Source organism: Thamnophis sirtalis, unplaced genomic scaffold (genome assembly GCF_051295495.1).
Source record: "Thamnophis sirtalis isolate CommonGarterSnake01/CBP01778 unplaced genomic scaffold, rThaSir2_p1.2 scaffold_8, whole genome shotgun sequence".
In the NCBI taxonomy this organism is placed as follows: Eukaryota; Metazoa; Chordata; class Lepidosauria; order Squamata; family Natricidae; genus Thamnophis; species Thamnophis sirtalis.
Genome location: NW_028261388.1, coordinates 30222252 through 30234241, shown reverse-complemented (window position 1 = coordinate 30234241; position 11990 = coordinate 30222252). Strand labels below are relative to the sequence as shown.

The window sequence follows — 11990 nt, the reverse complement described above, 5'->3', positions numbered from 1 at the left end:
TAAAAGGCCATTATGTTTTCATCCATATTAACAAGCTGTTGCTTAAAATTAAAAACATGTGCTTCACCTGACCAGCTACTAACATCATCAGGTCTTTTGACTATTGGCTAGCAATCTCACTAGTTTGATCAAAGGCACCAATCTTTTTGGAAAGTACCTACTGTCTCATCAACACCAGGTTACACCACAAGATTACTGCCAAGTCTTTACTACTGGGAGTGGTTCCCAACCCTCGAGCCGCAGAAGTGCTCATTCAAATGGAGCTGCATGCGCGCTTACCTGCTGCTCGCATGGAACCAACCCCTCTCCCCTCTGCCAGTCCGCAAAGCCGGAAAGGTTGGGGAACACTGCTTTACTGCATCAGAAGCCCTTTTCTCATTGGTCAGGCACACAACCGATAAACCAACCTTGGGTTAATCATTTGAATTCTATTGTAGTTCTACATCAGCAGCCCCAACCTTTCTGACTCGGTGGACCAGCAGTGGCAGCTGGACGGGAGGAGATGGTTGCGTGCATGTCACTTGTGCAAATGGAGCTTTGCGTGCTTGCCCACCGCTTGCTCAGCCCACTTTCAACAAGCTGTGGACTGGAGGTTGGAGACTCCTGTTCTACATGATCAACTTTACCCTCCTAAACCAAGATTGAAAGTGGGACATTTTTATTTATTGGTAATCCAGTAATCCTTGTGGATTATAGCTAAGGTAATCAGATCTGTTTAATTGTTTTTGTAATTCCAAATCCTCTGTGGAATAGTCAGAATTTAAATGAGTCCAGGGGATTCAGTAACTCAAAACAAGGTGTTGCCAAATTGGAGGGGGGGGGGAACCACCAAGAAGACCTGCCACCTGCAAAATATATTGGTCACCTTAAAGCTGCCCTAATGTAGACTGCAGCATCTGACTGGCCAGATCAGCAATTCCTCTGCTGATCACCGAGAAGGAGGAGAGTTTATTGGTTGCAAACTGACCTATCCTGTTTGATCTTGCAGGGGCAAGATCAAACAGGATAGGACAAAGTGACAGATGATGAGATGTGAATGGTGGCACTAGCAGGAAGAGGAAGATGTGAGGGTAGGGCAGGTGAGGGAGGCGGGAGGTGGAGAAAAAGACAAATATGGAGATGGGATGGAAGCAACCAATCAGCTGGAAAGGATTCTCAAGATGTTTCCCTCTTGGTTCTAACCTTTCACTTTTTTTAATGTGGCTCCTCTGGACATAGAGAAGAAATGTAATTCAAAAAGATTGCAGTTTTGAAGAACAAAATTAGCAACTTGAATCAGGCCAGAACTTCTGCAACATACTGCAGTCTGTGATTTTAAAAAATTACCTGTTCGGAGATAACTCTGCCTAGATCATTCAACAGGTAGGAGCTCAGACAGTTTATTAGCAGATTAAAAGTACTACTGGATGTAGATACTCTCTGAAGAATCCAAAAAGTACACTGGCTCCAAATTCCTGAAGATCTCATATCCATAGATGACCACATGGAAAACAGCCAAATGTGCTTCCCAGGATACATATAACTTTTCACTATAAATATGTCTGTATCTTAATTATGCATAAATATAATCAAAGCAACACTTTTTCCCACTTTCTGCTTAATGGACAAAACCCAATGAAAAATACAATCTTTCCAGCGTGAGGAAACTCCACGGACTTATTACAAAGGCAGCTGTGCGAGGCGCATGTTTCTACCACCAAGTGCCACTTGATGGAGATACGCAGTCCTATTTTGATATGCAGTCCTATTGTGTTGATGTAACAGCGCCGTCTTCTGGCATCCAGTCTCTCAGAGGACTACCCTAAACTCAAGGTGCCCGCCGCCTGGCCAAGCGTCTTCGGATTGCCCATGACAGCTACTGAGGTTCCAAAGCCTTCAGACAACATTGCAGCGCTGCCCTAAATATAAGCCGCTAGGGAGCCTTCCTGTTAGACTGTTAGCTCTGGCCTTCTGCTGAACTACCAGTCCAAGCACTCCCAAACAAGCGGTCCAGCCCCTCTCCCTTTCTTCAGCCAGGTTGGGATGGCAACGGCAACGGCAACTTCCATGTTACGTTTCACCTAGGGTCTCCAGACTGCTCTTGCTCAGTGGTTTGGAACCAAACTTTTTTTTTCCTGTTGTAGTTCCTGTATGAAGAATATGCTACAGCAATGAATAATTAGTACTTAACACTAATTAAGGAAATGGTCTTGAAATGCTCTGCTAAATTTGTTTTTAGGGAAAGTATTTATAAATCATATTTGTAAGGCTGTCCAACTTTAGGCAATTCTGAGGAGAGAATAATTAAAACAATCTGTGAAAACCATTGAGGGAGTCAAAATACTTAAACTAGAGAGAATAACCCATGCATGACATATGCCACACCCTCTCCTCCCCAAAGACGCCATCCATAGTCCAAGTCTGGAGGGAAATTCTAGGTATTTAAGGCTTGCTTGGAGAAGAGCGAAGCACGCTGTTCAGATCTCTAGAGGATCTATTCCACTCAATCCATTCCAGTTCCAGTAAAGGCACTTTTCTGAGTGCTGATCAGACGTTTCTTAATGAATGCCGTGTAATCACTAGCATCTTCCATTGTGCCTGGAAGCTTACTGGCAACCACTGTAGTTTACAAAGGGATGTTACATGACCATATCAAGGTCTCCCTGTTAATTGCTTTCACAGCTACATTCTGCACCGCCTTCAAGGTTATCCCCAAGTATAGCAAGCAAGGCATGGGTGATCATGAGGAAGGCTGCTTCATATAAAAACGAGCACATCTGATACTCTAGATGGATCCGTAAAAGGTCTTTGAACAAGAACTGAAACTCCAGAAGAATCCTAAATTGTACATCAATCCTGAAAGGAGAAGTGTGACTCCCAACCAGAACTAAGGTTGAAAATTCTCCAAATCTGGCATAACCCTATACCCACAGTCATTTGGCCTTGTTAGGGTTGGACATAAGTCTGCTCCTTCCTGTCCAGACCCTGACAGCTTTCAGGCATTGGAATAAGAATTTGCATTTCTTGATCAGCCTTGATTTGGGAAAAAATGTCTGAGTATAATTGGCATACTGATGATGCCTCTAAACCAATGGGTGACTTTGTTCAGCAGTATCATGTAGGTTAAACATGAGAGATGAGAACATTGAGTCCTGTGGTATTCCATGAATACATTAAATGGCTTTCAATTCTATCATTTCCCTCCTATGAGTACGGACTGGAACCAATATGGAGAAAGGAGAACCACCACAATATTTGCAATAAGTATAACCTCCACATTATGTTCCAACCTAAAACGAACAGAAAAAGGTCAATCCATTTCTTCTAGGGTTCTCTGAGTTACAAATTGACTACGCTCTTTTCAAACTTTGTCAGAAAGAAGCCTGGACAAAATTTGTCAAAAGCCATTGGATTCAATGTGTGCTTCTTGAAGTTATATATTACACCATCTTTAAAAGAAGCTGTAGCTATATGATGGACCCAACCACTTCTCTTCTGGGAGGCTTTCACTGATCCAGGACATGGATCTAACCAACAGGTTAGATGTTAACAGTCTTGAAGATCTTGCCAATTCCTCAGGAACACACAGTTAAACTGTTCTCAGCTAGTGAAGCAAGACTATTATTCTGTCATCTCAACTAGATCTGCCCAATCTAACAGTGGGTGTATTTGAGAAATTTAACCCACCAAGTGCCTAGGATATTCTTTTCTGAGAACTGATCAGACATTTCTTAATGAATGCCAAGTAGGGCTAATCATATCTTGAATTGCCTAGTGGCTTACTAGCAACCAATTTAGTTTACATAACGTAACTCACCAGGTACCTAGGATATTGTTCACAGAAATCCACAAGATAGTCCTATGACCCATCCCTCCACACTAACGAATGAGTCATTCTAAAAATACAGCTGGTTGGATATCCATGAGTACAGTAAGAATGGAAAAATAGGTTTTTCTGGACTTGTCACCACAATGAAATCCCTAATGTAGGCATACCCTTGTCCCCTGCTCATCCCAGGCCAAAACTAAGGCTCAGTTGAACGGGCCACCAGATCCTCAAGGGGGGGGGGCATGGGTTTCATATGGAACCAAATAGTCCATACACTGCAGAGCATCCTATCTCCCTTCCAAAAAATACAGTTGATGGTAAATGGGTTGAGTAAACAATTGTTTGGTTAACTATGCTTAAGTGAAGTGTGAGGGCAAATTTAATTTTTTCTACAATCCAATAAAATGGAAAAATGTTCACTACTAGATGTACACAACATGGACTGAAAACTTCAATTCGCTTTTATGTTTTAATAAATGAAACCTGACTCAAGATTGCAAAATCAAAAAAGCATGTAGGAAGAAGGCAACTGAAACTTTTTCCATGATGTTGTGGAAGAATATAATGTGGCCTTATTGCTGCAGTCCCAACTCTTCCATGTTACGTTTCACCAAGGGCACTCACTAGAAAATGGATTGATTTTAATTTTACTAATTTACTAAATGAATAAAAAAGACAGAAAAACAGATATTTTTTTTTAAAAAAAACTGGGTATGGATAAGAAGGGTACATCTACGTTCTTTGCTTTTTCAAAATAAAAAGAAAGCAGAACTTCCAGATTGATTTCAATTCTATGTTCTGCTCAGTCTCAGTAACAATATTTATTAAATTCGCCCATCTCACGCAGGACGTTCTCTCCAGATCATTTTCCTGGGACAGGCATCGGGGACGCGTCACGCAGAGATCTCTAGCAGAGCCCAGGAATCTCTCTGTGCAGTTGTGCCTTCCTGCTGGTCTTCGGCCCAGAGAGCTCATGCGTGGTCGCTCTGCTCGGGTGCCACTGGCCCTTTAAGCCGCGGGGAGGAGAAGCGTTGCGAGCGAATGGCGCTCGGGTCCGCTTGCGGCTCGCATCTTTCTCTTCTCCATGGTAAGAGGCGCGGCATTTCTCCCCTTCCCCCCTCCATCTTTTTATGGGCAGCTGGGTCTAAAGTTTAGCCTACAATAAAAACAACTGAGGGTCTTTGGGGATGCCAGGTGGAAAGTCTGTCTGCTCAGCCGCCCTCTGCCCGCTGCTGCCTTTCCGTCTCCCGGCGAGGTGGCTGAAAAAGTGGCGGAGACCTAAAAGAAAAAGGAGGAAAGTTGTTTCTCGATCGCTTTTCCCGGCACTGGCTGGGATCGCCAAAACTTTCCTCGTCCTGTCGGCCTGGGCCTCGGCTCTCATTCACCCCCTCCCTTCTGAGCGCGGAGCATTACAAACGGAAGAAAACGGCATATATTTTAAAACGGGCAGATTTTCTGTCATCTATCAGATGGGGAATGGGAAGAATTCCTGGTGCCTTTCTTGCCCTGCCAGAGATGCCTGGGTTTTGCCAAGGTGTAGTTGTCAGCTACTCTTAATGTAAGAGTTATGATTATTTTGAACCTAAAGGTTTTGGAAACTTAACTAGTAATTGTAAAAACTGTCTTTTCTTTGAGATGTAAAACTATTGTTTGTTTGTAGATATGCCCACACCCTTTTAGCTTTGGAATTGTCTAAAATAACAGGAAATCTAGAACTAAAACATATTTCTCCAGGTGGATATTTCACCTATTAAACTGATATCATAAATTATTAAGACCTTTCCATATGTACCAAAAATAAAATTGAAGATAAACAATTAAAATACAGCACTTAGTGTTTGTTGATTATATACAAGAATAATAAAATACATTGAACTGGAGGAGAAAAATCCATTCAATGCTCTAATCTACGCAGAATGGGATACTTATTCTTTGATCCTCACATTTTATTTAGGACTTGTAGATTTTTACCTTTGCCTTGTTAAAATACCAATTGTATTCCTTCTTCACCAGGCCCTTCATGAAGCAGATCATGGCCTCATCAGCCAAATATTGGTGGATTCAGAAGAGAATCTTAGTGTTTGCACAGAGAAAATGCAGCCCACATCTCCATACAACTGGAACGCAGATTGGAGCTCCTGGGTATAAATTCAGATTACACCCCCTCCCCCCCCCATTATAGAGAAGTGTTTTCTTATTCAAGAATGTGTGTTTATTACACTGTTTCATTAAGTCAATCTTATTCTCTGCCTTGGAGAAAATGTATACTTAATAATATTTAATGTATTAGTGTGTCGCTTTGTTGAGTAATTGAGGAATGACTTCACTGTTATATTTTATACCATGTCACTGTTTCAATTGGCTATTCTAGAGAGATTGGAGATGGTGTTGTTTTCTTACTAACTTAACCTTAGTTGTTTTATATTGCACTTGAATGTGGCTTTTTTAATTTTAGATATTTTTATCCCACCTTCAGTATTTTCTCCACAATAACAACCCTGTGAGAAGAGTTGGGCTGAGAGAGAATGACTTCCCCAGTCATCCAGGCAGTTTTGATATCAAAGGCAGAACTAGAACTCATAGCCTCCCAGTTTCTATCCTGGTGCCTTAATCACTATACCAAACTGACTCTTTCTTAATCTTGTGACTGTTAACCACATGTTGGGCTGCATGTTTTAGCATACTAGAAATTTGAATTAACTTCTGAATAGGTATTCTTACATTCTGGATCACAGGAATTTATGGACAATTGTAGCGTTTGTACCAGAAATAAATCAAAGATACCCATTAATTCTGAGGTTATAATCTTAAACGTACTATGATACACTCATTGCAAGAGATAAATGTATAATTATACTTTAATTGCTTTAATGATTGGAAGCTAGTTATTTGTATTTTTTTTCTTACCTTGTATTAGCATCTATTTAGTTTTTATATTTTTAGATTTAGATACCATAAATAAAATGATCCACTCCCCCGAACTTGAGATTTAATTTTGAAATACCTATAATCATAGTAAGGAGAATCACATTACTAAGTTGTCTGCTATTTGATATTGAGAGTCATTTCTATATTAGTTATCATGGTCAGGTGAGCCCTGAGTACACAGTGTAGCCAACTGGTACAGAGACTTCAGAACAAAATGTCTCTGCCAGTGAAATACAAGTAAACCTCCACTGAAAAGGAGGTTTAAGAAGGTATCGTTCCAAGATTTTTGGAGATTATTTAAACTAAAACAAAATTTCACAGCATACTTAAAAACCTGAATGGTTACTTAGTAATTAATAGAAGGCACCAAGGGATCTTAAAAAACTAACTTTAATTTGTGGCCAAATGAGAAAAAGCTAAGCACTCTCAAAGCCATATGGAGACAAGGATTATATTGCAAGAAATGTTAAATTGAAGAACAAAATAGGAGTTAGCAGGATGTGGATCCCGGGATCTCTTTGGGCTCTAAGAACACCCTTGAACTGAATTGTGCTTACTTTTTTTAGGGTTTTTTATGTTAGAAAGAAAAGATTTTAAGGGGCAAAGTGGCTGCCTTAAGCCTATGCAATGCTTAAAATGTATATTTGGTTCCTCAAACCCTTTCAAAATTATACTGATTTTTTTTCATCATGGCAGAATTGAAGAACCAAATCAACAATATACATCTCAGCAAGGGTTAAGACCTCCTCTTTGTTAAAAAGACCAGCCCTTAAAAGGCAGCAAATTTGATCCTCCCCACTTTTACAGTCTCATGGCATTTGCTATTTCATCTTTAGCTTTTGGGGGGCTAAAACTTTGAAATGCAATTCCGCATCTATAAAAATAGAAATAGACCTCTAAATATTTTTCAAGTAGCAAACAAACTGAGGAAATAATTGGAATCAAGGAAACAAATGTTTTAAGGAACTGCTAAAGTAATAGATAGATATTTCTAGAAGAAGTAGGCATATTTGAGATAATCTCCACTGTAAAAGAATTGGATAGATATCTTTATCTGAATATTTTGGTAAGGAGAGGCATTTGAGAAGTTAAGAGAAATCTATTTGTCAAGAAATGAAATTCCAAGAATGGCAGTTTCAAATTTAACAAAACATGAATAGACTATACTTGCATGTTTGGAAGGAGACAAGAAATTACAAATTTCATGGTGAACCATCTTGTTTCAGAGAAATAGCTGGCAAGCATTATAAGTGGCAGAATAAGCCTTTCTTAGCTGATCCTTCGCATGTACCTAAGCAGGGTCAGATAGGTTTGTAGATAGTCCTTGTTTAGCAGCTACCTCATTTAACAACCATTTGCAGTTATAATAGTGATAAAAAAGTAATTTATAATCAATCCTTCTTTTTATGAACTTCACAGGTTTGTAAAGCAAAGAAAAGCCAAAGTAGGAGTTGATGGACTGAATGCAACTAAGCAGTTAATGAGAAATAAAATAGAAATATCTAAACTTGACCAGAAAGATCTAAACCCTAAAAAAGAAATGTTATGTCTAGGGGGAAATGTGGGCAATACTGCTACACTTCCTTTCCATAACAATTATCTTATATCACAGAATGCAACAATCTTTTACAGTTATTTAATATGCTAACAAGCACTGGGTAGAAGTGACTCAATAGGTTTCATATACTTTAGCATTTATAAATCTGTTGACAAAAATCTTTTACTGAAAGCTTATCAAACTTGGGATTGGAAACTTCTTATAAGCTACTATTATTACAGAATAGGCTATATTATGTATGATGAACAGGCAGTAGTTAATCTCTTAGCCCTGATATTCATATTTTTAAATTTTGTAATTAATATAAATGTCAGGTTTACTTTGAAATGTAAGTTCCAAATGATTTCTATTTGCAAGATAACAAGAATCTCTCAATTTTAAAATATGTATTTTTTTGTAAACCATGCAATACCCAGGATCTGTTTGTGCTAACAATACAAACATCGAACTGCTCCAAGAATAGAAACATTATCTGAGCTATCTGTTGATTAGAGTTTTGAATTATTAATCATACTCTGGGCATGGGAAATCTGAGTCAGTAGTTATGTGTTGTAGTTATCCGAGCTGATGAAGTGAATCAGCTGCAATTTGGGATTTAGTCCCATGCTTGTTTCTCAGTATCCCACAGTTGCTCTTGGGCTGGAATTAGATGACTAACAGTAAGAGCTATTTTACTGCCTGAATTCAAGCTACAGGTAAGCATACCTTCGGGTATGGGAGCACTGTTGGGCTTCTGAGATAATGATGCTAGAGAATTAATAAAAATGCCCATTTATGGAAACTCTTCATCTTTAGTCATTTTTTTTCTGTCAGGTCAGGTGGGCATTTTAATTAAGCTATGTTGGACTAACCTGTACAAATAAGACCACCAGTATTCTTTAAAAAAAAAGCAATCTCCTAGTTGGGATTGCAATGTAGTGGTCATGGGCCTAGGATTTGTTGGAGTAGTATTTCTCAACCCCAGCAGTTATATATATGTACAATTCTCAGAGTTAGTGGTTGGCTGGAGGAATTCTGGAATTGAAGTCCACACATCTTAGAATTGCTAAGGTTAAGGAACACTGGTTTGGAGATACTGTATATCCCCAATGTTAACCAAGCTCCCTGCCCAGCAATGTTATTTTTAAAAGATTTTTTAAAAGAATACATTGGAAGCTGGCGTGCTACAATATATTAGTCTCAAAGATTACTTTTCTTTTGCTAAAATGCTATGAGATCCACTTGATGGGATACATCAGCTCAATTTGAAAATAAAAATGGTCGCAACACATGCTTTGTCCAGAAAATAGAGGTAAGCAAGAGTGGTAGAATACACATATCACAGAGGAGACAGTTTTTAATAGTAAATATTTTGTAACTAGTCATCTGCTCTGGGGTAGCCATTTTGTGAGATACTCCTGACAAGTTTTCAAAATTTTGAATTGTATTTACTCAGAAAAACTGCCTGTATCTTTTGAAGTCAACTTGAATTTTAGAATGAATAATAAGACATTTGTTTAATTTTGCATGTTTGCTAATGGTGATTCTTGAATGGAATACTAGGAAGACATTCTGCAGGGAACATTGTTTTCAGCTATCCAATATAACTGTGTGGAAAGGAAGAACAAGATATGTTAATTAAGTCCTAGTGGTAGGCCAGACTGTCTTTAAAGGTTTCCATAAAACTCTAATTGCTCCCTTGGAGGCTTACTGTGATTTAGTCCATTAGAAATTAGAAAGAGATGATGCTGCCAACCTACTAACAGATATGGATTTTCAAAAGAGAGTTTTGAAATAGTCATGAGAAATAAGTGATAAGCCAACTGTCCTCTGCTTGGTGTGTATATATATGTGTGTGTTTATATTTCTGAGCCTACTTAGAGAGTTTTGTCTAAAACTATAAATGGCTTTTTAAAGTGCCTTGTTGATGAGGCTAAATTTATGATATATCATTATTCTTGATTATCTAAAATATAAAAGAGACATTTGATAATTTAATTATTAAAAGCCAAATAGCTTTTTATAATTAATTTATTCTTCTAAGTATTTAACTTGTCCATGTTATCATCAGTACCATGAAACAAGAATGCAAAATTCTAGTCTCCATATAAGTCACTAAACACATTTCTGTGTTGAGTATCTCCCATCTCCCTTGCCCCACCCCTCTGTTGATACAAAGAGATGTCGAGGGATAATCAGGAATGATTTCTTTTCTATTTCCTTTCTTGCCTGACAACGTGACTGATGATTAGACTGGTCATAAAATAATAGGTTGAAGGAAATGAGCTAGCATGACTTGATCAGGTGCTAATATTCCTCATTTAAAATACCGTATTAACTTTTAAAAATCTACTTGTAGCAAACTGTTAATTTATTTCATCTTACGTGATGTTAATTAGATGCTTCTGTAACATTTGCCAGGTGAATAAGTGACTACTGCATGTTCTTACACTTGATTCATAACAAACCTATGAATGTTAATCTCTGACTGCATATTCTCAAACATAAAAAAGCAGTCAGTTCCTAATGCTATAAACAGTATGTTGCTTTATGGCAAGCCCAGCTGTTCCTTAAAGTAATTCTGGTCAATCAGTGAAAAACAAACAAAAAAGAACAATATATTCCCAACTCTTATGGGTACTTAGCATGCCTCTTGAACACTGATATGCCTGCCACGGCACATACAGTATCGAATGCTTTTGTAATGGGATATTTGCTATGTCATTTCCCTGGATTTGTTGCTGATTTGCTTTTAGAAGACATATTCCTCTTTTCAAGGTAGGTTCTGTGAAATCTTATGATTCTCTATCAGCTATTGTTCTTAAATGAGGGAAGGGGTTTCAGCTTGTTGTCAGGTCATTAGAAGTACATTGGATGGGATAGAGCCTGCTTACTAGGATCCGAAATTCACCTTACCCAACAAGTGTACTGGTACTAATTTAGAAATATTCTGGTGTCAATCCTAAATAAGTTTTAGTTTTTTTTTTACCAGGGTCTTTATGAGAGTATACTAATTGTGATAATGAATATGTTTGATTATTTGTTGTCTCTGTTGGTTGTATGTTGTTTTGTTTCTTACATGTATTCTAGAGGAAGCTTTTAATATTACTTTTTATGGGGGTGGAAAATATAGCATTTTTGGCAATATTATTTGAATGTGGATATTTAAGATAATTTGAGACTGATAAATATCTAAAACTTGTGTGTTTTAATGAAACCATAATTGACTAAAGCTGAGGAATTGTGATATTTAATATTCAAACTATGATGTTTAAATTATAAATGTTTATCTGGATGCATAGTATTTGATTCAATACTAAGGATAATAAACTGCAAAATAGTGGTCTATTATTAGCGATAACATGACATTTTCCACATGAATATTCTCAGTGGGTGATGGGAAAGCAAAAAGACCTGCTCCCTGCCTGGCCGGCCGGCACAAAGATTCACGGCTCTCCTCCTCCTCCTCCTCCTCCTCCTCCTCCCCCTCCTCCTCCTCCTCCTCCTCCTCCCGGCCTCCTGCACTACCCTAGGAGCAAAAACAGGTCAAGGGAGGGTGCTGCACCCCCACGCGCCAGTAGGCCTCCCTACTCACCTGAAAGCCAAATTGGGGACTCCTGGAAGGGACGGAGATAGCCAGCAATTTAACAACTGGTTCATCCAAACTGGCCTGAACCGGTTGAATCCCACCACTGGATATAGAGCAGCAGAAAGGTG

The 11990-nt window shown here is 38.6% G+C and overlaps 1 protein-coding gene across 4 annotated transcripts in view; it reads left to right on the top strand.

Annotated features, from left to right (window-relative positions):
- The first annotated feature begins 4739 nt into the window (after positions 1-4739).
- Positions 4740-11990, top strand: part of GRAMD1C (GRAM domain containing 1C) — a 50450-nt gene continuing 43199 nt past the window's right edge. For 3 of the 4 annotated variants that reach the window (XM_087721340.1, XM_087721337.1, XM_087721336.1), the window contains exons 1-2: positions 4740-4895; positions 5822-5950. In XM_087721340.1, coding sequence (XP_087577466.1) covers positions 4893-4895; positions 5822-5950 — 132 coding nt within the window. In that variant the 5' untranslated portion in view covers positions 4740-4892. Of the gene's footprint in view, positions 4896-5821; positions 5951-8893; positions 8990-11990 lie in introns of those variants that run through there. The other variant, XM_087721341.1, reaches the window with a different exon arrangement.